General features: G+C 39.9%; 1 protein-coding gene and 1 long non-coding RNA gene across 2 annotated transcripts in view; both read right to left on the bottom strand.

Annotated features, from left to right (window-relative positions):
- Positions 1 to 27,727, bottom strand: part of REV3L (REV3 like, DNA directed polymerase zeta catalytic subunit) — a 112,792-nt gene extending 85,065 nt beyond the window's left edge. The window contains exon 1 of the mRNA XM_031611347.2: positions 27,491 to 27,727. Coding sequence (XP_031467207.2) covers positions 27,491 to 27,629 — 139 coding nt within the window. The 5' untranslated portion in view covers positions 27,630 to 27,727. The remainder of the gene's footprint in view (positions 1 to 27,490) is intronic.
- LOC149919080 (uncharacterized) lies at positions 473 to 27,258 on the bottom strand. Its single transcript, XR_016464414.1, has 2 exons — positions 26,955 to 27,258; positions 473 to 10,497 (listed from the first exon to the last, which is right to left on the bottom strand). It is a non-coding gene; the product is annotated as an uncharacterized LOC149919080 (long non-coding RNA).
- Positions 27,728 to 27,749: the final 22 nt, after the last annotated feature.

The raw sequence follows: 27,749 nt of genomic DNA, 5'->3' as shown, positions 1-27,749 counted from the left end.
GGACATAGGAGGACTAGGAAGAGCCTGCATGCTGCACTCATGAAAGTCTGCACTAGTGGAGGAGACTGACTCTGTTGTCACTGCTGAAATGCACCACCTACCACCCTACTGTGCTCTGTACATTCACTGTTTCTTCTCCATGAACATTCAGCAAGCATTAATGAATGTCAGTGGGTGCCATTTTTTCTGCACGGAGGAATTCAGTGACGTTCATCCACACCTCCATGTCAGACACCAATTTATCAGACTGCCCCTCTGCTGCCATCTGCTACACTGCAACAACATGAAACAGAACAGTGGTGGGAAGGTCCAACCTCTACTGGTGGTACGCCACCACCATCTCCCTATGATATCATGAGTGGTATCATACAATAGGAGGAATTACCTTAGGAACAGCCCTCCTAAGTAGTTATAAAAACAATCTCTAGACATTCCTTGCTTTGAAAGCAAGCTGGTCAGCCAGTATTTTACAACATTTTTGGAAAAAGCTGACAAAGCAAATAACTCCTAAGGACTAACAAAATGTAAAACAAATCCCTTTTCCACTTTCAAGTTGCAAATTCTATTATTCTTTTCACTTGTAAACAACATAAGATGACTCGAGCTTTATGCTGAAAAAAGAGATCTAATCAATCCAAAGTGTAAATCAAATTGAATGTTTCTAAAAGCAGAGCAATTATATTTGTGTTAATTTACTGGGATCGAAGTTCGGACACAGGTTACTGAATGGGAAACTCATATTCCCAGCTTTTTTTTTTTCCCCAAATTGATTATAATCCAGAAATCTTTCAGTAATGCAATATATGCCTTGCAGTGACTTACTGTATAACATAAGCAGATACAGTAAATGATTAATGTTAAATCATGTGTTCATACTTAAAGGCCATGGGAATAAAAAACACCAGAAACAAACAAGGCTGAATTCCCAGTGCAGCACTTCCACACTTCCTGAACATCTACTGGTTAGAATACAGCCACAGCCTAAGCTGGTTAAAAGAATTAAAAAGAACAGAAACATTTTTTTTTTTCCCTTTCCCAAAGTGAAATAATGTCAGTTTGGGGAACATTCCCTACCTTACAAAAGGTTATTATTAAAAAATAACAAAAAACAGAACAAAATAACATGCAGGCAAGTTCTGCAAGAAGTAATAGCACAAGAAATCAGTTCTGCATTGAAGATTCAAACACATCTCCACAAAAGAAGCAACATCTCTCCCAGGGATAGTACAGCATGCTTTCTAGTTACTGTCTTGCAATTATGATTTATCAAACTGCTTAAAAAAAAATAATACAAAAGCCATCTAATTATAATACCCCCAACAGAGGATTCAAGACACACCTACCACAATCTGTAGCTAGGCCTGCAGAAGAATACCAGATTACTTGAATATTTGGAAAAAAATAAGCCTTGTGTTGTGTTTAAAAACAAAAAAAAACAAACACACAACACAACAAAAACCCAACTTTTAAGCTGTACTGCTGATAGCAATCAACATCACAGCCTGCCATGTGACCAGGCCTACATTTTTCCTCCAGAGAAATTTGAGGTTAACCAACTAATAATTAACATCTGCACTCAACTGGAAGACATATAGCTCTAGGGATGTGTATTACAAAACATGGTGTTTTCTAAAGTCTCTTTATTCTAGTTAAAAGAAATGCTTAACAGTAATTTGCAACTCATTGCTTATAAAATAATTTTGCAGACAAGCTCCCAGCACACACACGATAAACACAAATAAATAGAACTTTCCTTTTTCCAATGGAAACACATCTAACAAAGGATTGTCTTACATCCAATAAAGCTAATACAGTCAAAATAACTTCTAAAACTGAGTTCCAAGCGAATTATTTCAGCAAAGGCAGAATCATCGCAAAAATAAGTAGAGGCTGTTAAAATTACTCTTTGTGTAATTATCACAATTTGCATAAATGAAATAACCTACCTTGTTACCTGCCTGCACTTTCAGACCACATGCATCCTGTCTGCACGTGAGGCTGACTATCTTGAATTCCCTTTCTTGACTCACTTTACTACACCTGCTTGAATCCAAAACTTCCCAAACACACTTTGTGCAACTGTTTACTCCATGGGGATGTTTCTGTACTGTTGTCCCAGGGGGGGGGATACATTTATTTTCCCAGAATCAAGAAAGCTGGAAGGGATTTCTAGGGATCATCAAAGTCAAACTCCTCTGCTAAAGCAGGTTCCCTACAGTAGTTTGCAGAGGAAGGTGTCCAGTTGGGTCTTGAGTATCTCCAGAGAAGGAGATTCCACAGCTTCTCCGGGCAGTCTGTTCCGCTGCTTCATGTCTAACAGTCAATAAAGCTGTACTGTCTACATGAACCCAATAGTTAAAAGAGCATAAAGACATCTACACCAAGATAGTTTGACTTGAGAAGAAAAGTGTTGAGACAGAACCATGTAAAACCGTAGGAACACCTGCAACTCTAACAGCCTGGATATCAGAAATACCTAATAGAATGAATCAGATGAATCTTATTTATTGGTACAGAGACCTATCTTTTCAGTCTGGAATTTATCCACATAATGAGTTATGTGCTTAATTCTACAAAACTCTCTACCATTAAAGAGGAATAGGGACAGATGGAGACTACAGTGAGTGACTCATCCTACTTTAAGATAGCAGGTATACAGACAACATCTCTCCAGTGTTTTGGGAGCAGAGTCTGCTGTGCCTATTTAGAACTGGAGACAAAGCAGAGTATAGCCAAAAAAGATGGAGAAGTGAATCCCCCCCCTGCTGTGTAAATTCAGAATAGCACTTAACAGGCATGTTACATATATAGAGACATTTGGAAAAGCTGGGGAAAATTTCAGGTTCTTATCACCAGATGTTTCTTTCTAACACACTTGCAATACATCCCGCCATGTTCTAAAGTTGCTTTCCTTTTCACATCAATGCTGAAGTTATGAGATATCATGTTTCTTCCTATTTCTATATAATCTAAAACTTCATACTAAGATGTAACAGGAAACAGAAACTTGGCATACCATCATTTCCTTTTGAACTTCAGGAAAAAGAATCCAGAATGTTTTATCTAATTGTGAAAATTTTAATTAAAAGTTTCACTGCCTTCCTTAAGCAGAGGAATAGTCAATGGCTGTTGCCTCCTTAAAATTTCCTAGAGAGAACATTCTGTTAAAGAATCAAAGCCACAGTAATGTTTCATTAGAAACATCAAACACAGCTTACGTTACCAACAAAATCACACTGATTCTATGCTATGAAGCTTTATGTGAAACACAATGAAGAGTGTTTGATAGCTTGCCACTCTCCAAAACTCTTCTCTGCTTGAATCTTTGTTTGAGATGGTGATGGAATCTGACCAGCTAAAACCCAAATATTGGTTCTCTCCATTTTTTTCCCCACTACACTAGAACTTCTGATCACTTGTTCTCAACCTCCTAGTATAATCTAATGAAAACGTATCTTAATATCTTCCAGAAGAGGAAAAGCATGTTTGAGCTCTCTTCTGATCCTCGTATATTTTTTCAACACCATTTAAAAAACACTGGTGCAGGAGTCCAAGACACAGCTTGCCACATCTGTTTCACAAATGCTACCTTCAACCTCCTCAGCATTCTCCTCTTATTAATGTAAACAGAAATGAGAGCAGCTCTTCCAGCATCACACTGAGATGCAGCACTCAGCTGCTTCTCTGCAATGACCCAAAATCCATTTCACAGCCATTGTTTTCTACACAGTGGACGCTGCTTAGATTCTTTGCTCCCATATGCAACATCACACTGTCGGAATACCCAAACTTTAGAAAGTGATTTCCATAACTATGTGCTACTGCTGCAATTTTTCTCTTCAATTTTACCTTCCTCAAATTCTAAGAACTTTACGCATTATTGATACAAATTAATTACACAGTAAACCTGTATCAGAACAGTTTATTCTACATAAATACAAGAAGGAGTAGTTTCTCATGGGAACAATGAGGAATATTTATGCTCCTTTTAAAAAGTTAAATTTTCCTAAAAAACTCCAGCTCTTACTGTGCAACCACATATTGTAATTCAAAGCACATGAAAGCATACAGTACCAGGTGATACGCTTCGAGTTATCAGAGAACTGCTACTTTGAATTCTGCACAACACCCTGAGCAGTTTTCAAATCACTGAGCAGCTCTTCAGTGCCCTCATAGTCAATAAATTAACTTTCCTTAGTATTATTATACGAACAATACATAAGTGTTGTTCACTAGGCCAGAAACAACCAAAACACATATGCTTCACAGAACATGGCTCAAGAACAGTAAAACTGCGATAAAACAAACAAACAGTGGAAAAATAAAAACATAAAAATGCATCAATTACAGTATCAAGGACATGTGCAAAAGCTTGGAAAAAAACCCAACTTTTTACCATAGAAGACAAAAAGAATAAACTGAATGTGTCATATGTTGCATATTAAAAAAGATAATGATAATTTCTAACTATATATGCTATATGAGGGCTGCTCTGAAAGTAATGCCTACTTGATTATGCTGATTATGACAACAGAAGGGGTGGTGGTATGGCTGTAGAGGTTGAACCTTCCCACCAATGTGCTGTCCCACCTTGTCACCGTGTGACAGATGGCAGCAGAAGCACAGTCTGATTGAATGGCATCTGTATGGGAACTGTTGATCATGGCCTGAAACCTCTGATTGACCACCTGAGGCAAGCAATGAGTCAGCTGTGAGAGCACAGGTGACGGCAATTCAGCTGTGCTACCAGAAGGGGTGGAGCCTGGCTCCATTTCTCCTAGATCCCTTTTAAGAGCTGACTATCACTGAGGAAGGATCTCTTTCTGGAGATTGCTTCCTGTGGAGTTTACTGTGAGCCTACAGTTCTGATGAGCATTCCTGTTTATTTTGATTATCTTTCCGTTGCAATAATCTTACTAAGCCTAACCTTTGTACACCTACTGATTGCACAGCATCTGATGTGGAACTGGGTATGAAGCAAAGATGCATGTCACTAATTCATCCATGCAAGAAAAAATAGCACCCACTGACATTCATTAATGCTTGCTGAATGTTTATGGAGATAGAACAGTGGATGTGAGCACAGTGAGGTGCTGGGTGGCATATTTCAGCAATGGCAACAGCTGGTCACCTCCACTGGTGCAGACTTTCATGAGTGCAGCATGCACACTCTTGTTCATTGTTGACTACAATGCATAACAAATGGGGTTGAAAAATAGTGTTTTGTAGCTGAGAATTTGCTCTATCAAAAAGTATTGTTGTGCTCTCACTATCTGGTATAGCTTCCACAGGGGAAAAAAAATAGGAGGCATTACTTTTGGAGCAACCCACTTAAATATGGCAGGGGTGTGTGTGTTCAAAAAAGGAGCACTGCAGCTGAAATGCCCGCAGTCTGGAATTTTACATGGAGGACTAAGAGAATGCTGTCGTGCCCTGCATTTTTACACTTGCACTGAAGTACTCCTAGTTTTAAATTCTTCAGTACTCACTGCAATCACTAGAACTGACAAATAAAAATCTGCTAAAGGGACAGTCTCTATGCTAACTGAGCTGTAAAATGCCAAAAATCAAACGTAAGTTTATCTGAACTATGCAAATTCTACTAAGTGTTGGCTGTTTGCCTTTGTTCTGTGATTGAACACTTAATAACTTAGTGACTTAATGGTATGTCTCTTGTCATACTTGATAGTTCTTTGAAGTCTGCAAGACTTGAGTGCAACTGCTGCAGTATGTCACCCTGAGCAGTTACACTGTACTTCTGTCAACTGAACTGATTGTCTCCCTTAATTTCACCTGGTTGAAATCATAGTCCCTTAGCCAAATATCTAGCTGTTACCCTTAGGTTTTCAGGCAGACACAAATTATGCCAGAGCTATCCACTAATCACATTCCTGAATAGACTGACCTATGTGATTAAAACACTGAAGTGGTGAGGCAGTGCTATTTGGCTTTTTCATGAAATAATGATTAAAAGAAAATTAAAAAGCCTCTGCAAATAAATACCACATAACGTTCTTGATAGAGTCATATTAGGTGGAGACAGCTATAAACCTGAATTGTTACCATTTAAGTAACTTTCAAACAAACTCTTTCCTTTTAAGGATTAAGTTTGAAAGCATAACGACGTACATTGAGATTTTAGGTTTGATGTAATCCATTAACATCACCTCAATTAAATGTTTTTAAAAGTTAGGGAAACCATGTCCAACACAAATGTTTTTAAAGAAAATCAAGCCAAGGAAATGGCAAACTCAGCTGACTACAATTACAGGGTTTTCCTAAATGCAGATTGTAGCTGTATCTCTCAGACAGATGAAGCATTTTTTTTTTCCCAATCATCTCAGTGATAGTCATCCAAAGCTGGGAAAGAGACAAACGCTTGCTTTGAGTTTAAATTCTGTGAATAACCAGTAGGTAAAAGTGACTTTCTTTTCATTGAACATAACAAAATGAGTTGAACTACTTCAACAAAATAGAAATCAAAATGTTGTTAATACAAACTAGCTGGATAAGGAAGTAACATGTATGCCCTGTGACCAAAGCATCCTGAATCACCCATAAATATATCAGTATGTCTAAACTTTTACAGCATTTATTTCAGAAGAGTGATGGCTTTAAGAATGGGTTCGTTTGTACCTCAGAGGTGCTGCCTCAAGCTCTCTGACAGCTCGAGATGACAGTAATTTTTTGGATTGACTTGAGTTTCTTGCGAGCCTACAACATTGGTGAGCACCTTTCATTTATCTCTTATCTTTTCCGACGTGATAATCTTACCAGCTTATCTTCTCTGCATACTTATTGATCATATAATACTATACAACATCTGTATACTTATTGATCTCACAGTACATATTATACAAACTTACATATCTGGCTCAACTACAGAATTTTATCCGTTCAGGTTTTGAAAATTTAATCTAACAGATTAGCACCTTTAGAAAAAGGAATCAAAGTTCTATACGTAAGGAATAAAAGATCCATACAAATTTAATGTATATATTTTAAATTGTACCATATTAAGCCTTTGAGTAGAAAGGATCATCAAAAGCAATTTGAATTTAAAAAAATAGCAGGAGAACATCTATTTCCACAACCTTTATCTGTTTAAAAGCTACTTTTTTTTTACTAAAAGGATGGAGAGCATATCAACTCTCATATTTAAGATACCCACAGGACTTCATTACACTCTTCACTTCAAACTGCAAAACCAACTTCCACACAAATACAGACATCTCACTTTATCAAAGGTCCAAACTAAAACGGTTTTCATACAAAGTATGGGTAGTGCAGAGCCGAAAAAAAGACAAAAAAGATAACAGAATTTTAAGACCAGATGTCAGCTCACTGAGGGAGCAACATAGAGGGGACAAGCCAAAACAATCCATTTAAGTCCCAGCACAATGTACGCTTTTAAGTAAACAGAATGAAGTCTCTATCAAAGGCACAATGTGGCTAATACTGTAACTATGAAATGTAACTTTATGCATTTTGACTATATCTTTCAATAAAATAATTACGAAGTAAACATTTGAAACCAGTGTATTCCATACTAGCTGGCTTTCTTCAGTGCCTCTGTTGTTTTTTATACAAGGGCCTACAGAAATGGAAGCATTTATAAGGTTGGGGTTTTTTTTGTTTTTTTTTTTTTTGTTGTTTTTTTCAGCTCAATGGCAGAATACACACACAGTAATCTTCTGAAACCATTGTTTTCCCATGGTGCAACCACTGGACTAGTAGAAGCTAGTAATAAAAGAAAACAAAGAGCACTAGAAGCTGCTGAACATATCTTCCTTTTCATTTTCAGAGAAGCAATTGCCTCCATCTCTTCGGAATAGCTTTTGCTTTATTCACATGTGCAGCTGTGTACCCCATGGAGAACTCAACTGAACCTGAAGACCTAAAAGTTAACCTTGTAGAACACCATACATTCTGCATCTTCAGTAACTTTTCCATTCATCCCTTTACCTCTAGTGGCATATTTCATCTGTTTATCCAAAGCCTTTGCCATCTGCATCATGCTTCTTGTCTTGGAAGAGAACTACAGCGAGAGATCTGGAAGACTATTGGCCCTTAAATAATTTTACCTGCATTGTCATGGCATGTCTGAATAAGAAATGTGCTCAAACTCTAATTGATGGCTTTCCTAAAAGGCTGTAAAACTGACCAATTTTAGAAGACTATGCAGGTTGTTAATGCAAATGGTCTGATGCTTTTTTGGGCAAGCACCAGAAGCACTACAACTAATACTGAGTGCAAGACACATTATAATAGAGCCCTTAAGAGTCCTCTTCAGAAGCAATTATTTAAATTGCCATGAATAGATTTAAAAAGTAGATAAAAGAGACCAATAAGTTTATATAAGTTCACAAGTATACTGTGAAATCATATCTCCAATTTTCCATTCACTGAGGTCTGCTGAGTAGTTACTGATGTAGTTAATTCACAGGCCATAAAGAGCATTAATTAGTAAAGGGCTTTTGGGTTACTGGGGTATGAAGTCACCATCATCACTCAGGACGTACACAAATCTAAAAAGCAGGAGATGTGTGAGAACACCAGAATGACAGAACAAAATTATGCCCACTCTCACGTTTCAGACTTACCCAGCACTTGCATTTTATTTCTAGTACTAATGGTATCGTTTATTTTAGACGGCAATGTCTGTTTTGCTGTCCCTGGCTCCTGGTCCTTAGGAGAAGAACTGAAGGAAGTTTAATTCAATCCTTTGGATGATAATGATGACATTACAACAATGAATTTAAGAAAGAACTGACACACTTCATCTTATTCAGACACCCAGAACAAAAGCAACTGGAGGTACTGACAGCAGACATGAGGTCCAGGACAATGAAACAAAGAAAGGATATGGTTTTTATTCACATGTGGACCAAAAGGTGAAAATATAATGTAGGTTCAACTTACTTAGATCAGATTACATGTAAAGCACTGCGCCAATTCATAAATTAAGAATTTTCTTCTACTTTATTTTCTATTTCTGTACATATTAGAAAGATTTTCCAAAGTCTCACAGGCAATTAATGAAAAAGCAAACAAATAAAAAACCCAAACACTTAACGTCTGATCCATCATAATGCTCTTCAACTGCAATGCTTCCACTGAACATTCAAACATGTGGACAACGGAGGAAACACAGACCATAAACACAAAGGTTTATTCCTGGTTAAGTATAGTTGAGAACTGCATTTAACTGATTATTACAAATCCTAATCAATGAACTTGAATATATAAGAGTAAAATAATTAAAAAAAAAATGCATCTAAAGCAAGACACAGATAACTTGAATATATAAGAGTAAAATAATTTAAAAAAAAATGCATCTAAAGCAAGACACAGATCAACAGGAACTTCTCATGTACAAGAACGATAGCTGTTAACTGGGCAAACAATCTGAAAATCTCATACCGAGGGAAAGTAACAGTGAGGCTTATGAAGCTCCAAACACAAGCTGACCATTAGAACTTCTGGGCTCCATCCCTTTAAGAGACAGAAAATTCCTTTATTGCTAGGAAAAGTAAGAAAGAATCGCCATCAAGAATACCAAAAGACCTTGAGATCTAAAACTGCAGATTAGGCTATTTATTTTTTGTCTCGGCTCTGGTCATAATATGATTCAGCAGTGCCACCAAAGGTGTTTCTAGAACAGGGCACTGTAAAATGGATGCTCCATCAAAAATTTTAGATTCCATTTATTACTATACATTATTAATTTCTATGGAAAAAATTCAAGAGAAAAAACTATGTTTCTAGCTATTATGACAAAGGCAGACTTCCAAATACAAATAATTTCAACTCTATGCCTGTAGAAAAATTGCTCCTCTGCCTCTCCTGTTGCTATTCATAGATCTCTAAGCAGCTACTAGTCCAGACCAGATGACTGTAACAAATTCAAACGCTTCTGGCAGAGGCATGTTTATTATTTTCCAATATGACTGTCTGCCAAGTTTCCCTGTCCAGGATTTTTTTGTTAAAGAAAGGAACTGTGTGAGCCAAACTATGTCAGGGACTATCATTCAAACAATTCTTTTAGAAAGTGGAAGTGTGCTCGCATATACACAGACTAGTATCTGAAAATGTATCAAAACAATAGAAGGCACAGCACAAGCAAAACTTAAATCTTCAGGAAACAAAACACTAAGCAACGACTCTTAAATAATTAACCAGTACAGAATATTCTAAAAATCTTATTAATAGATATGATGAAAAAACATAACCAGAAAAGCATAAAAAAACATAAGCAGAAATTGATGCACACAGACATCTTTTTCTCCCCTCAAAGCACAGCTTTTTAATAACACTCTTTGTTTTATGACTTTCCAGTACACATTCCACAATGTCTGTTTCCACTCGATTACTCATTAGTTCAGTTGTACAACTCTGCACACAAAATTAAGTCATGGAGGCACACATCTTGGGGGGAATTCTTAGAGGCACTGCCCCACGTCATTGACTTAAGTGATGATTTTCTGATGAAGACACCTAAAAGCAAGAAGAATGGAATGAATCTGACTTCAGCAACTCCACGACCTTACATGAGTCATTCAATCCCTCACTCTTGCTTCTAGACCTATCATACCAAATTACAAATTACTTCAGTGTTTTAAAGCACAAAATCTTTTGCTAACTGCACATACAACATTCACACAGAAGTACAGCCGTGTAGTCTATAAAAGATACACACGAATCTATGCAGGAGCAGAACTAAGAAAAGAAGGAAAAATCAAACGTCTTCACAAGGGCTCTGCATACTATTCAGTCTTCAATCTGAAAACAACCTTGAGAAACAAACTTCATCAAGTTGCCCTCTTCAAAGAGTTTGATTCAATTTACTAAAACACGAACAAAAATACAATGCAGTGACCAAACTAGGCACGTACTTCTTGAAAGAGCATGTGTTTGGTATGGCAAATCTTTTGATTTTTCTTGCTATAGATAGATTTTTAGAATTTGATTTGTAAAATTTAGTTTGGAACGTGAAGTTCCCACACAGAAAGAAAAAAAAATCCCTAAGTTACGACTGCAAGAAAAACAGCAATCAAGTACTGAAATTATGACAGCAAGGAAGTAAAAACGTAGCCCCATACACAAATCAGAAATAAGACCACGGGCTCTGTCTCTTTTCTCCTACAAATAAGTAACCACACTTGACAATTATGCATTAGAAGAAAACAGGACCCCAATTATTGTTTCAAAAACAAAACAAGCAAAAAAAAACAAAAAAAAAAAAACCAAAAGAAAAACAAACCCAAATCCCACAGTTCCTAGCACATTTCTACTAACAAAACAGACAAATGAGCAAGATACAAGGGTGGAATTCCCGGATGTAGAGAGAAGTACAATGATTTTATAGGAACTGTGAATGTTACACACTTCAGAAAAATCAAGTCTTGATGTTATGGAACCACATTAGCCTGATAATATACTGACAAACTTCTATGTTCACAGCTGAGTAATTATCACTTGCCATTTTCATGGTGTCCCAAATACCACAAAACTATCTTAAACACAAAGATAGGTTTAATACGACTTCCTGCAGCAGGAAAGTTAACAAAAAGCTTTAAATGTGACATCTCTGCCACATTCATCCTGATACTGTGGCTCCTACTGCTCAATAGCTAGGAAACCAAGAACTCTGTTAAAAAGCATTACAGAGCATAAACATTGGTCTCCCCCCTTAGAAAAGTGCAACCTATTTCTAAGTAAATATTAACTAAAATCTTTTACTATGTTTCTCGCTTTTCCCCCTTTTCACTCATAGAATCTGTTTTAACTCTTCTTATTACATGTACAGCCTCTTTTGTATTTCTCACTTTTAGAGAAGGTTGCTCCACTTTCATTACATTCTTTACCAACAGTAGGAAATGCCATATTTTCACAGCTTCCTTAACTGGTTGAGTAAATCTTAATAAAAACTACAAGAATTTCACCACTATAATCCCTCTCTGGAGTAAAGCCTTTTGTCTCTGATGACGCCTGTACAGAAGTACCACTAGGCCTCATGAGAGATGCTTTTAGAAGTCTTTTTTGAACTGAATAAATCAGGGAAGCTAGCAATGAGAAGCAATGATGTCCAGTTGTAACTGAACTTATTTTGAAAGTTCTCAAATGCAACAAAGAGCTCTTGATACCACTGTGCAACTACAGAAATGGAACAGCAACAGTTTTCACTAGAGATCTGACTTATGCTTTGTGAATTCAGAGTTGAAGTTCAAGTAGCTCACACAGTCAGACACTACCTCTGATCAGATTTACTTGTGAGTTAGGGATGAGTGCAGACAGAAGCCGTTTGCCAGGAAAATAACACTTCTCGCAGTTGGTGCTTTATCCTTTTACATGGACAGCCTCCAACATCAACAGAGAGATTTCCCTGTTCTAGAGGCTGGCAGCTACTAAAATACAGGCTGATGAAAAAATGCTTCGCTCCTTGTAAAATATGTAAAGCACCATGGTGATGAACTCTGTTGGTCAACGCAAAAATAACAAGAAATTAAAAAAAAAAAAAGCACACATTAAAAAAAAAAAAACGCTTCCTTACACACAACAACCAGAAGCCTACATATTATGAGGGTGGATAGTGATAGGACAAGGGGGAATGGTTTTAAACTGAGACAGAGGAGGTTTAGGTTAGATATTAGGAGGAAGTTTTTCACACAGAGGGTGGTGACGCACTGGAACAGGTTGCCCAAGGAGGTTGTGGATGCCCCATCCCTGGAGGCATTCAAGGCCAGGCTGGATGTGGCTCTGGGCAGCCTGGTCTGGTGGTTGGCAACCCTGCATGTAGCAGGGGGTTGAAACCAGATGATCATTGTGGTCCTTTTCAACCCAGGCCATTCTATGATATTCTTTCGTTCCAGATCCAATCCAAGCTTGCAAATAGTATCAGAGAATATAAAATTATATTAATAATTGCAAGACATTAAGCATTAAAATTAGGGAGTACTTAAAGCACAGTGCTTTGGAAAAAAAAAAAACGATTGTGATCAGATGCTTTAAAATGGCCGCTGTACTTCAAAATATGTAATTTCATTTTCTTTCATAAAGTGATTTTTAAGACATTACATAGTTAGAATTACATTTAGTTCTCACATTTCTTTCAAAATGAAGAGCAATAAAAGCACCTCAAGCAGGAAGACAAATCTTGCTCTTAAAAATAACTGATCAGCATTCTATAAGTAATAACAATAGGGGCTTTGTGGCATTTTAAGTTGTTGTTGGTTTTTTTTCCCCAAGCTGGAACACCAGCAAGAATTCCCATAGTAAGATTCAGTTCACAACCACACCGTGATGTCCTTTTCACCAGCACTGGAAGATTCATCTTTGAAAAATCCACCCAAGTAACAGAAGTGACACCCACATAATTGAGCTGGCACTACAAACAAGGATCCATTTTTAAGACTGCTGAGAAAAGAGACAGCAAAGAAAAAAAGAAAAAAAGAAAAAGAACTGGCACTGCTTTTAATAAGTTTACTACAAGGCATTCCTTTTACATACATGACATTATCACCTTTAATTACAGGGTTGTTTTCTTTCTAAACTGACTTTTTTGAAGAATATTTTGCCAAACATCTTCATTTTCTCTAACAAACCTACAACAACAAAACAAGCATCCACTTCAAAGTGTGACAACAAGAGGCTGCACACATATCCAGTCACTTTAGTAACTAAATACTGACAGAGCCAAAGATTTACTTGTTAGTTCTCCTTATTGTATTTCCCTTCTCACTGAGGAACAGTCTCCAGGGATCACTGGATGCTGTAAGAAATGTTTACAACACATTTGCAGCATTTTCCAGTTATGAGTTAAGTGCAAAAAGAGGTGGGCTCCATCAAAAGAGGGATGGCCAGCAGGGACAGGGAGGTGATTGTTCCCCTCTACTCTGCCCTTGTGAGGACCCATCTGGAGTACTGTGTCCAGGTCTGGAGCCCCCAGCACAAGAAAGACAGGGAGCTGTTGGAGAGGGTCCAGAGGAGGGCCACGAAGATGATCAGGGGACTGCAGCACCTCCCCTATGAAAACAGGCTGAGGGAGCTGGGCTTGTTCAGCCTGGAGAAAAGAAGGCTGCGGGGTGACCTCACTGCAGCCTTTCAGTACCTAAAGGGAGCCTACAAACAGGAGGGGAGTCAACTCTTTGAAAGGGTTGATAACTGCAGGACAAGGGGAAGTGGTTGTAAGTTGAGGGAGGGGAGATTTAGGTTGGATGTCAGGGGGAAGTTCTTTACAGAGAGAGTGGTGAGGTGCTGGAACAGGCTGCCCAGAGAGGTTGTGGATGCCCCATCCCTGAGGGTGTTCAAGGCCAGATTGGATGGGGCCCTGGGCAGCCTGGTCTACTATTGAATGTGGAGGTTGGTGGCCCTGCATGTGGCAGTGGGGTTGGAGATTCATCACCTTTGAGGTCCCTTCCAACCCTGGGCATTCTGTGATTCTGTGAAAAAAGAAATTATGCTATATTTTAACATCAAATTTTTATTGAAAATTGTATCATAAGATTTGTAACAGCTATACTAATTTCTATTCCATCAAAAAGACTGTGGTTCTGGGTACACATTAAACAAATACAAGTTACGGATATTGAAGAGCCAGGCTTATAGTCAGAATGACAAACTACATTTAACTTTGTAAGTCCGGTTATGATAAGGAATGGCCTGGTATCTGTAACTAATCACTATGTATTTGAAGAAATTTACAAGAACTGCTACTACATAACGATGTTCAGGAACAAAAAAAGTGGAGACTCATTCACAAAGGCAGATGGAATGTATTTCTAATTCAGAGTTGTATTTTTTTTTTCTTCAGATGTCCCTCAAATCTCCACATGAACACTGTCTCCTGAACTAGCAGCAGTACTAGTTTCTGATCAACTGAGATGCAGCAGAATTCTACAGAGCTTCTGTAGTGTGCAGTATTTAAGATTATAAAAATCAGCAGAAAATCATTTGGCCTCCTCCAATTCCTCCTCACAACATCAAAAATAAGCTCACAAGATAACCTGCACCATTAAGTTAGTTTTAGCTCTAGAACAGTCAAAACCTCAGTACTAACACGAAGAACCCAATTATATGAAGGTGACAGACTGAGTCTACCTCCATAAAGCCAAAACCAAAAAATCTCCCCACTTCTGCAAACATCAATTTCTCTCCACCTCTTCCTCATTCCCCACAATTTTAAGTGACCTCCCAGTGTAAAATCACTAACAGATAGCTGTGAAATGCATTTGTCCCACAGCAAATCAAAATAAAATTGGATGGCTTCAGAAAGCCACATCTTGTGCAATGCTGCTGTTACTGCATCAGACTTGAACTAAAACTCCAGGTCAATGTTGCACATCATAAAACATTTAAAACTATGAATATAAAATAAAGAACAGAAGATATTGGACTTGAGAGCTCATTGGAAATAAACTTAGAGATGTGTACATGCTCAGCTTCATGATCAAGTCTGAAGTTTCAGCTGATGGTTGTGGCAAAGCAACTGCCAAAGTTCAGTAAGAACTGCCAAAGTTCTGTAGTAGAGTTTTAAATGTTCCTTTGTGCTTCCCCCGACCCTTGTGTATCTTCAGATGATAAAAACACTATAATGCATTTTTACTCACCAGATTTTCTCCTAAATCAACTCACCACGAAGTCTCAAAAGAAATTAAAAGATGACTCACTGACAATTCTACCTACACTTATAAGTGTTGCAATAGCTGAAACTTTATTTGCAACAGGAGAACAATATTTAGATACAGACACTTGATTAAACGATGAATCAGCTTTTTACTCCAGAAGCCCTATCCTCCAGCAAAGAGGAAACTTAGAAAGGAGTCAAGGACATGTATTAACACCAGAGGATTACAAATAAAAAGCACAAGCAATACAGGACCCTGGTAGGCAAACTCGCAGTGAATGCTGACCTAATTCCCACAAAGCCTTTACCTCCCTCTTAAAGGTTGTTCTAAGGATGAAATGTTTTTCAGAAGAGTTTAAGAAGTCCTGCAAAAGGCTGGCGAATGGTAACAGATATAAGCACAGCAGAGAATGTAACACAGAAATTCATTCCTCTCACTTGAGGTGTATCCATACTACCAAAACAAAAGCAACTTCTGAAAGTGTTCTCTGGCACTCCAGGTTAATTGTTGCAGTGCTCAACTCATTTACAACATAGTTATAACATCACTATTATCTACTAAGTCACAGGACTTCAGGTTACTGTCCTTCAAGAAAATACCCTCACCCAAACTTCCTAGTGCACGCTGTATAGCACATCATGTTCTCTCCTCTTTTAGTCACACAAGAAAATCCTTATGCAAAGTCCTAAATGTTCCCTGACCAACTCCACTTTGGTTTACTACTATTTCTCCATCACCTTTTTACCTCCACATCTTTATTTTCAAATGCTTAAACTTCAGCCCCTCACTATGATGTACTGTTGTCAAAACACTGAGTCCCCAGTCGTGAGGGTACTGTAAGAAATGCAATCACTTGTCCTTTAAAAATTATAGGATTCAGGCATTTGGTGAAATTATGTGGTCTATCAGGAGTCAGACAGCTACAGATTCAGGCTGCCCAGAGAGGTTGTGGATGCCCTGTCCCTAGAGGTGTTCAAGGCCAGATTGGATGGGGCCCTGGGCAGCCTGGTCTAGCATTAAATGTGGAGGTTGGTGGCCCTGCATGTGGCAGGGGGGTTGGAAATTCATGATCCTCGAGGTCCCTTCCAACCTGGCCATTCTGTGATTGTGAGATTATTTATCAAACTGAAATATTTCACTGCTGATCAGTTGTGTAAGAAAATGAAAAATCCAAAATCTAACATGGAAAGAATGAGGTGTTGATAAGATGTTCACCCCACCCTGCCAGATGAATTGAATTTACACAAAACAAGTAAGATTAGCATGGAAGCAAATGAAGATAATGATTTAAGAGCAAACTATTAAAAGAACCACTTACACGTTAGATGATCAGCTGAAACAACCCCTTCCTCAATCTTTATGTGCACATCTGCCACATACACACCTGTATTAGTGGACCCAACTATCTTTCTCTGCCAGCAAAAGGTGTATTTTCTTTTGCCATGCTTCACGCTGTAGAGTCAGACCTGAATCCAGCTGTTTTTTGTTTTTTTTTTTTTTTTTTTTTTTTTTTTATTTCCTCTGATACATCAGGAACACGAGCACCAATATTCTGATCTTGTTTTATTTGCTTTTTCACACACCTTAACCTAAAAATACGGATTTTCGTATTAGTAAACAACACAAAACAAGTTTGCAAACTGCAAAATACTCATGAGGATATTGAAGTTCTCCACTAAGCTCTATACCTCTGGGTAGTTCTCACTACTGGGGATTTTGTTTTCTTCCTCTTCTCCCACTGCACAGAGCAATAAACCTTAGGCATCACCTCATCTACCTCCAGCCACCAGCCTGGAGACAAGAAATTCCAGGGGATGCACCAGCCCCAAGAGCCAAAGCAAGGGAAACCAAAAGGGAGCAGCCTTCGATAACTGGCCTCTGTTGTTGCAAATCCAACATCGATATTTTGCACAGCCCTGGCTCCCAGCACACTCCTGTCTGACCCCTCCACACATCACCTCGCATGCTCTCCGTACTCCTGTTGGCTCCCAGTCCTCCTTTCAACATCCTCCCCTTGTTCTGTTTTTCCATTCAGGCACTCTCTTCTACAGAATTCCACTTCAAAATAACGACTACTGATATTGCCATGCCATCTGTTTTCATAACATATCAGTCCTTTCACAACTTTTATCGTTCCATTTATAGAGAACACAATTTTCTTGGAGTGAGGACTATCCACCATTATCTGCACACCGCCTGAAACAACTGGGTTCTGTTATTAAGTCTTTCATTTTTATTACCGCAGCAGTTAAAAACATCAGTTTATTTCTTTGATTAGGTTTCCAGCTGCTGGCTTAAGAATATAAGCTCACCAAAATCTGACATGCTGGCACAATCTGTAAATGCTCAAGAAAACTTTCTTTTGTATTTCCCATCTATTCTAAGGTTTTTGTTTGGTTTGGATTTTTTTTTTTTTTTTTTAATGTATCAGACAGAAAATGGGAATCCAGACTGTGATGATACCAGGGTCATCTTTGCATGGGATTTGTAGATTTACAAACCTGTCTAATCTAAGCAAATACACAAGTTCCCAAAGAACTACACATAAAAATTGTAATAAAGAATGGCCTGAGTTACCATGGCAAGTCACATTTTATTCAGAACATATGCCACTTTTCTCAAGTAAGGAAAGCAATGGACAATTTTAAATGGTATCCCTGGTATAGAACACAGTTTTAGTCAAAGGATGATTTACATGCAGTTTTGTATCATTTCCACATTTTCTAGTCAGGCAAAACACACCCTCAAAATAGAAAATACAGACTCCCAAATTTATTATTTCTACATAGTTTTAGGTTACTTGAGATATCTATATGTAAGTGTTACAAACACTACAAAACAAACCTTCCTGTAAGTAGGAATCAAGTGAAGCAGGTGCTCCATCACCGTGGAGGATGAGGTGTTAAATAAACAAAGAGATAACAATATAGCATAATGCAGAACACCAAAAGGGGTTTGACTTACACTTGGAAGACAGAAATTACCAGCAATTGGGAAAGAAGCCTTGCAGTAAGGTGGACGCAAGTCCTTTGCAGACTTGTGACTATTGACCCCAAAGGTCAATACTGGAGCCAATATTTTTTAACATCCACATTAATGATCTGGCCACTGAACAGGTGAACCCTCAAAATGTTTGCAGACAGCAAATCTGGTGGAGTGTCTTAAACACCAGAGGATTATGCTGACACCTTGACAGACTGGAGAAACGGGCAGAAACCTCATGAAATCCAACAAAGGGAAACACAATCTGGAGAGGAATAACTCCAAATATCTGTATGAACCAGAGGCAGATTGTCTGGAAAGCAGCATTGCAGAGAAGAACCTCAAAGTCCTGGATGAACATGAACCAGCAACATGCCTCAGCAGCAAAAGAGGGCCAGCAGCATCCTTAGCTGCCCTAGGAAGGACATCACCAGCAGGTCAGGGGAGGTGATCCTTCTCCTCCCCTCAGCACTGGTGCACACCCAGAGTGCTGATTCCAGGTCTGAGCTCCCAGATACAAGACAGGACGTATTGGAGCCGAGCCATGACAATGATCAAGGGCTTAGAGCAGAGGATACCTGAGAAAAGGCTGTGTGAGCCAGGATTCTGCAGCCTGAAGAAGGGGACCGGGGATGAGAGATGAGAATGACTAAGCCTGACTCTTCTCAGTGCTCAGTGAACAGACAGGCAAAGGACACAAACTGAAACATGGGACTGACAAACTCCACTCAAACTTGAAAGAGTGGTGTTCTGTTCTGATTTTTTTTATTTTCATTTTTATTTTTTTTAAATTGTGAGGATGGTCAAACACTGGAACATATTACTCAGAGAGGTTAGAGTTTCCATCTCTGGAGGTGTTCCAGGTCACCCTGCCTGGACTAACCCAATGATCTCCAAAGGTCCTTTCCAATTTCAGCAATTCTGCAACTCTGTGAACATTAATCTGATGGCAAAAACCATGCTTGTAGGAAAGAACCTTTTTCTAGTATTTTAGCTGTTTGTTTTTACTGCTGCTATTTAGATCTAGTAGTAAATATGGTTAAGGTATAGTTCTACAAAACTAATTTGAACAGCCTAAATATTAAAATATATAATTTCTGAAAATATTGTCAGTGTATCTCAAGGTAAGAAAGAGCTTCTCTCTTTTAATTGCCTACAGATAATAAAATAGGTTCCACTACTTATAAGTAAGAATTCTGCAAAAGTACTTGCATAAGGTGAATGGATAAAAAACGCAATGTACAAGAACATGAAGTAAGTTTCCTCTGCAGTAAAAATCTGCTGTAACATCTTTGCTAGGTTAAGTAGGTAACTTTTTTAAAAGGAAACATAAAATCTGCTATGAGAGCCCCACCAAATAATCTCCTCATCTGGATAATAAATATAATAGGGGAGGCAGCAATAAAAATTTGTTCATTACTGATCTGAAGGCAGTACCCGCAGAAATGAGGGCTGAATCAGTTTCCAATTCCCACGGCTTAATAGGATCTGTGCTATACAGAAAACCACCTAGGTAGTTTCAAACACAAAATGAACGACTCATTATACATCTCATTATACAAAACTCAGAAAACTTGTATTGTAAACCTCCCCTGAGGAGTAATGCCAAGTATTATGGATTAGGTGCAACATTACACAGCCCTTTCAATATTCGCACCAGTACTGCATGTTGATACTGCACCTAAAATAGGACACACAACCTTGCTGTAGTAAACACTCGTTTAGTCAGCAAACAGTGTAGAGGTGCAATTAGAATGTAAATCAGCAGTAACTCCTCATACTCTCTCCATTATCTGGGGGAAAATAACTTGTCACTAAGGGACAAACTCAAATCTGGCAATGCTGTATGCAGCTAACACTCTTTCCAAATCTCATTTGGAGTTCACAAACACTTTGCAAATAATTTTTACAGCAGTAGCGTAACCAACTTCAAAACAGTTACCTGGCACCCCTTTCGCACTCTCTAAACACGAATGTGTCTACCTGGACGCATGAACAAACTGTACAGAGCAGTCTCAATAAGCACTGAGGTGGAAGGGCTCCATCTAGTCCCTCCCCTACCCAAGCAGGAATACCCAGAGCAGGGCGCCCAGGACCACGTCCAGGTGACTTCTGGAGATCTCCAAGGAGGGAGACTAGACAGCCCGATAATCTGAGCAGGCATGCACACCAAAGCCACACACATGGACTCAGAAACACACAGTCAACATTATGAGCTGCTGATCTGCACGAGTAATGAAAGAAGTTACATGAAATGGCCGTCTGCACGCTAATCACAGGACAGAGAAAGGCTGGAGCATACAGACATCAAATGGCTCTCTAATAAGTCACATGAGCCACCCTCAGCCAGCGTGAGGTTCTATTTAAAAACTCTGCCAAAAATGCTCTCAAACTTCTAACATACCTTGTAACTCCTCTGTAATAAAGCAGCTCTTGAAAGAAAAGCAGCTTAACAAACATGCAAGAACGAAGCTTATGAAAGCACTGGTGTTTTATACTATATCTAGCACAAACGACTTGAGTATCTGTTTAGAGTCTTAGATACTTTGGGTTTCACCCTGATTCTTAAAAGTCACTTTAGCACAGGCAGGAATACACTGCTTGTTTGTATGCCCATATATTTGATTCTTCAACTGCATTCTTCAGAATTATTATTTTCACTACATTACACACAGGTATCGTCAATAACATTGCAATTACAACCTAACTGCAGATTTCATGGCACATCTTTCCACCCAGTCCCTGGAACTCATTAATCAAGCCTATGCTTTAATGTCATAATTATTGCCACAACTGTAACTTTTCCCAACATACAAAGGAACATTATTTTACTATTTAGATGAATTTCTTATTGGGCAGAGTAGCATCACAAAAAAAAAAAAACAAAAAAAAAAACAGCCTGCAGACAGTAAGTTCTTCACAGATTTACCCGTCACGCTACTGATACGATGGGGGATCCTAAGCAAATTCATTCTTTTCTTAACACAGCTATACCTTGCTGTCTGTTGAGAACATGCTCCTGAAAGGTGAGATAGCAGTTCAATAGACAGGGAAACAATTTTTCCCTACAGAAGGATGTACACAGTAACTTAAGGAATGCACACTATTTTAATATGGAGGTACACATGACACAACAGACAGAGAGGAAACAGCAAGTCCATCAACTGTCAAGTCAGTACCCAACAGTGACAGCAGAGGGGAAGGAGGTGCTGGCTTTTCAGAAGCTGGCTTTGTAACACCTGGAGATATATAATGTGTAATTAAAAAAAAAACCAAAACACAAAAAACACCAAACTCTCCTCAAAAAACAAAAGTTGGCTGCTAATTGGCCTGAGACTTTGATCAGCAGATCTCCTGCAACATGAGACTGAATCTCCAGTGATGCCATCCAGTCACTGTGAAAGATTTCAGCTGTTTCATCTGTGAGGCCAAACTTTCAGCACAAGCATTCCTGCCGCCTCTCCAAGAGGTTAGTTTTGCTGTCATCATCCTCCTCAGAGGCACGCGGAGGTCAATCACGGGTAAAGGACAAAAGCAGGGTAATAACAACAATTAGAAGTACAGAGTATTAAATTATCAATAGCAGAAGTCTGAAACTAGAGTCTGAGAACACATGGATGGCACGGTGTTACCACACCTGTTTTCCTTGTCCACAAATTTATCTTGTCTACTCAGACTGCAAAAATTACTGAGCAGGAGCTGCTTCTCACTGAGTGTTTACATATTGCCTAATCCTGCCAACCTCAGTTGTGACATCCATGTGCTAATCGGGTAAAAATAAGAGAGACAACTAATTTCAGCATAGTGTGTTACTCTGAGGAGCTTCACTTCACACACTGAAACAGAAGATACTTCCACAAGAAGCTAAACAGTACCTGTAAGAAGTATGCAAGATAACTGGAAGTTGTATCTAAGGCAGATAAGCTCTCATTCTGCTTCCAGGGGTGCTGAGCATAAAAATGAATTCCAGGTCACACACCAGGCTCCATATGGATGCAGCTACTATGTGAAACACTCTGGACTCTACTGCTGAAGGGTTCTAGGCACACAGTGTCAGTTACACATATGTTTTCAAACATATTCAATGCCTTGACCAACAGAAGCAAACAGAACAATGGTTATGAAACCAATGTCCAGATTCTAGTTAGAATATCAACTTTGTCACAGTATTTTAAGGTTTATTTAAGAAACAGTTAAAGCAAGCCACATACACACAGGTACTTAATTTGCCACTTAGTGAGTTTCATACCAGCACAGCAGAATCTCACAGTTTATTCAGGCAGTCCCTCATTGCTCAAACAACTCAGCAGGCAACCCATACAAAGTAGGTAACAAATGCCTCAAAAAGTAGACTGTTCTTTAAAACAAAACAACACAAAGCAAAACCAAAACATAACAAAAGTACACATCCTTTAAAAAAAAAAAAACAATCAGGTAAGTCACTATCTAATAACCTCCAATCACATCACTGACAAAACTCAAACACAGAAAGCAATCTCAGCATAAACAAATCTCAAATTCCTCAATTTCTACTCCAGCGCTGTTCGCATCTTATAGGAACTATAAACTTCTGGAGAAAAGTGAAACAAATCAGCATGAGACTATTTTTCAAATGGCTTTTCAGCGGTGTGAGAAACCTGCCACCGCAAGACGCAGAAATTGGAGCCTAAAAATCTTCCAGGCTGTGCTGCAATCCACAGCAACCCCCACTGAGAGTTGTACACATTGAGGGCGATGATGAAGAAGTAAGTCGTGGTCACAGCAGCTGTGCCCTGTTTTGCATCCACATACCCTTACAATGAAGGGCCTGGAAGTCTTCGTCATGAGAAATGCCCACTTCTGGAAAATGGAAAGCAGAAGCATCTGGAATAATCCTTGGCTGTACACACTGGGATCAAGACCAGAGGAGGCTATGGGGAATGACTATTGCTGGACAAAGTGCCTGGAATGGCGGTGAGAACGAAGGGAGGGAAAAAGGTTAATCACAAGCTGGGCACAAAAAGCAGCGAGTTCCTGTGATGAGCTCATTCCTTCTCAAGTGAGCAGCAAGGGAGGAGAGAAAGACACTGGGATGGGATCAGATATACAGCTTTGCCAGGTCAGGGAAGGGGGAAAGGGGAGGGAAAAACAGAGGAAGATAAGCAGGCCCCTTCACTGAGTCATACCAGAGCTACTGCCTCTGGAAGGGAGCCAGATCTCAGCTGGAGCATTTGCCTCTGCTTTTTTTCCTCTCAGAAAGACAAGGAAAAGCAAAGCCACCAAATTCAGCCGCCCACCTGAAAAGCTGTATGTGGGTGACTTTTTGTGCTGCCCTGAAGAAAGATTCATTTGTGGATCAGTGATTTCATAATATAAAATACAGAAGTCTTCAAAAATAGACAAATATCTGCAGTTGAGGATGGCAGACATATTATTCCTCAAACCACACACTGCTTTCTCTTAGGTAAATTTCTAACCTGCCTTCTCCCAAGTCTCTCTCATCAATTAAAAGCCTACGACCCTTTAAAGCAATTTCAAACTGTATACATATTTCTATAAAATTTACCAGGTACGTCAGCCTCAAATCACTCCCAAATCAGAATTGTGACTTTAAATATTCTGACTACACATTTTACAATGCCCATTATCACATACCAAGAGGTATCTTGAATGTGGTTTTAGAGTGTCCTCAGCTACTTGTACACAGTGTTGTTAAGCAAAGCCATTAATTTAGCAACTGCAGCTCATTTATTAACATCCCCCATAACACGACATGTACTCTTACCCTGATATCTTTATGGATGGATTTACAGTTTGGTTCTGTCTTCCAGCAGTTGAACAACACCTGACAGAAACACCCAACTGAGCACTCACATGCTTCTATTAAGGCAGCCAGTAAAACCTTGAGGAAAAACTCCAAGACCTTGAAAAGGCCAAGAAATAAATCACAGCCTTGATACCACACTTTAGTAACAAGAATGACAAATCAGGAATCACCAATTAAACAGAAGACTATACATAAACGGAAAATTCAATTTTCAGTATACTTCCAATTGTTACAAATAGGCCTTGTGATTTCTCAAAGGTTTTTTTTTTTTTTTAATATAAAAAGCACTTACAACAATCGCTAGCCAGCAGACCAGAAATACTGCCTGAGAAGATAATTGAAATTTTGTTTCATAGCTGAGCGTTACCTAGTGAATTAAAGCCCACTGGTTTTAAATATAAATAGCTGTATCATGAGACTCCTTTCGAAATGCAAAGACAACTACATCAAATAGTATCTATGATCTTATACAACAAAGCACGAATTTAATACTGCCATCATTGTACTAACACCATGGCAGTGTTGCAGCATTTCTGAGATTTTACTTACGTCCGATTCATTATGTTAACAGACATGAAAGTCTGCTGCAAGAATCACATGCTAAAATGGAGTGAAATGGCTTAACCCAGCTAAGATGAGTTCAAACAGCGTTTCTCACAGTGTTTTACTTCACTATTTGCTATTGTAGCCAGAATTTTACTCTTCATACATTGTGAGAAAAAAGAGAATAGCAGATGGATTCTGCTTAAAGAGCTTTTTGAGCTCTTGCCTTTCTAGCTCTTACTAAGCAAAAATGTAGGATACCAAAAGATGACGTGCACGGGTCTTCTGGAATAGAATGCAATTCCATCTTCAGAAGACCTACAGAAATTGGCAAGCATTATAGCAAGAACAGTCCACTCCAAGAGTTCATTCCTCCAATATTTTTAAACAGAAGTCTCTCTTTACTTCCCCCAACCACCATTACCACAAACCACTTCAATCTCATAGATCATACTGGCAAACCATTCCGAAGTGATTCTTAAACACAGGTTTACAGAAAAGAAAAAAAAAAGTCATCAAAGATAAGAACACTGGGAACCTTCTCATCCATACACTTCTGAGAACACAGCACGGGTAGAAAGAGCAAGCGCTCTCAGAACCAATGCCCATGCCTGGCACTGGACACAGTACTGCCAGACATTAACTTTGTGAACATCTACACAAATCATCTGCACGCACCAATCCATCTCCACGCACTCAGTAGGTGGAATTTGGAGTCTGGTTTGACCTTGATTCCCAGTTAGTTAGGCAGCACGGCCACATGGCTTTAAGCACACCACGATTCACGCAGAGCCCATTGTGCCAGAGGTGTGGCAGCCTACACCAGTGCGATGGTTCACTACTACACCAGCAGAGCAGCAACTGAACACTTGTCCTGAAGGCAAGGTGCATGCGTTAAGCCCAATGAGGAGGGATTTTCCTAGCCAGACCAACTGAAGCAAAGACAAGAATCACACTGCCTGTAAACCAAACAATAGCACACACAACAAGACCCTGTGTGGTATAGTAGAAGTTGTTTTTACTATTTCTTTATCCCAAAGAAAGCGTTAACATAGATGTCAGTGATTATACATTATTTCTTTTTTTTTTTTTGACTCTCAAGGAAAGCATTACCCTCTCTCTGAAGCCAGGTATGCTGCTTCTGACAACATGCTTCAACACCTCTGCAGACAGAATTATGTTGGGGAAAAAAAAAAAAAAAAAAAAAAGGCTGAGATGCAGTGAGAAGCTCTTGAAGCTTATTAACAAACGTTACAAATAGAGAAAAGAAAAAAAAGCCATTAAAAAGTTCAACAAGGAACTAAGCAGATGATAGCCAAGTCACGCTTCCTCCACACAGCAGAGGAAAACGTATTTTCTAACCAACATGAATTAGAAACACTTCCATTATGCAAAGTAATATTAAAGTTGATGGTTTGGGAAGCCCAGGGTTTCCTGCTGCACTCTTAACAGCCAGACACCTAAACTGCCTCGCTGTTTACTTTAGGATGCCACATTCATGATACGGCATAGCCCAAACATTTTCTTTCAGGAAAATGAGCCTTAATGCATTAACCACACACACGCACACACACAGCCTGCTACCTGCCAGACAACCTCGGGCTCTACATTTTTTAATAATGAAATAGCTACCCGTGCCATTACATAAATATTATTACATAATATCTCCTTTGTATGCAAGATTAGAGCTACAATAGAAGAGGTCCCACTATTCCAGGGCTGTGCCTGTTAATCCCACTCATCCACTTGGTGATTTGGAGCTGCAGATGCTCCAGATCACAGCAGCTTTTGTAGCACAAATTCCTCTGTGCCTGATCTGAGAACAGGTAAACGTAAAACAAAATAACCGTAAAACAATATGTTTTTCTGTACAATGGAACGAAACACACCGTGCCGTTTTATCACGCTTTTTTTGTGTGCGTGTGTGTCTCGCCTCGCGCCTGGTGTACGGGAGCAACGCTTTATTTCCAACGCGTCAATAAAACAGGGAGAAATACCTTAATTCCCAAGGTCAGCATTACACAACGCGAGCATAAAGGGAACGCGGCAGCGATCCCTCGCACGTCCAGCCCCCGAACGAGGACAGCCTTACGCTTTAAACTTCGATTCACGCACGGCGCACCCGGAATCGATACCGAATCCCGCTCCCGAACGCCGCGCGGCCGTGAGGGCGCTCACGGTCAGAGCCGCCCGGGCTGCGGGGACCCCACGCCGAGGGGGGAACGTGACATGAGGGCGCCCCCGGGGCCGACACGCGGCCGTGCCCCGCAGTGCAGCGCGGGGCCGCCGCTCCCTGGGGCCGTCCCTATGTGGGGGGGGGGGGGGGCGTGGGGGGTGGAGGGGAGAGAGCGCCGCGGCCCCGCTGCGCGCACGGCTCCGCCGCTCGGGCAGCCCCGGCCGGGCCGCGCCGCGCACAAAGCCCCGCGGGCCGCGCACCTGCGGCCGGGGCTCGGGCAGGTGGGGAGGGGGCCGCGCCCCCCACCCTCCCCCCCCCTCGCCACAAAGCGCGGCCCGGCGCCGAAGGGTCTCTTACCTGCGGGGGTGGCACCGAACACTCTGACGACGGGCACCCGCCGGGTCGGGGCCTCTCGGAAGTGCGACTGGCAGGGGTCCAGGCCGGGCAGCGGGCTGCCCATGTAGTAGTCGGCGGTCACGATCCTCACTGAGAACATGGTGTTGGCCGCTGCCGCCGCCGCCACCGCCGAGGCGCGCACTGAGCGAGGCGCGGAGCCCCCCCCGCCGCAGCGAGGGAGCGAGCGCAGCCCCCTGCCCGCCCGCCCGCCCCTCCTCGG

Source organism: Phasianus colchicus, chromosome 2, assembly GCF_987193195.1.
Source record: "Phasianus colchicus chromosome 2, bPhaCol1.hap1.1, whole genome shotgun sequence".
Classification (NCBI taxonomy): Eukaryota; Metazoa; Chordata; class Aves; order Galliformes; family Phasianidae; genus Phasianus; species Phasianus colchicus.
The sequence above is the reverse complement of the archived record's forward strand: the minus strand, read 5'-3'. Positions and strand labels throughout refer to the sequence as shown.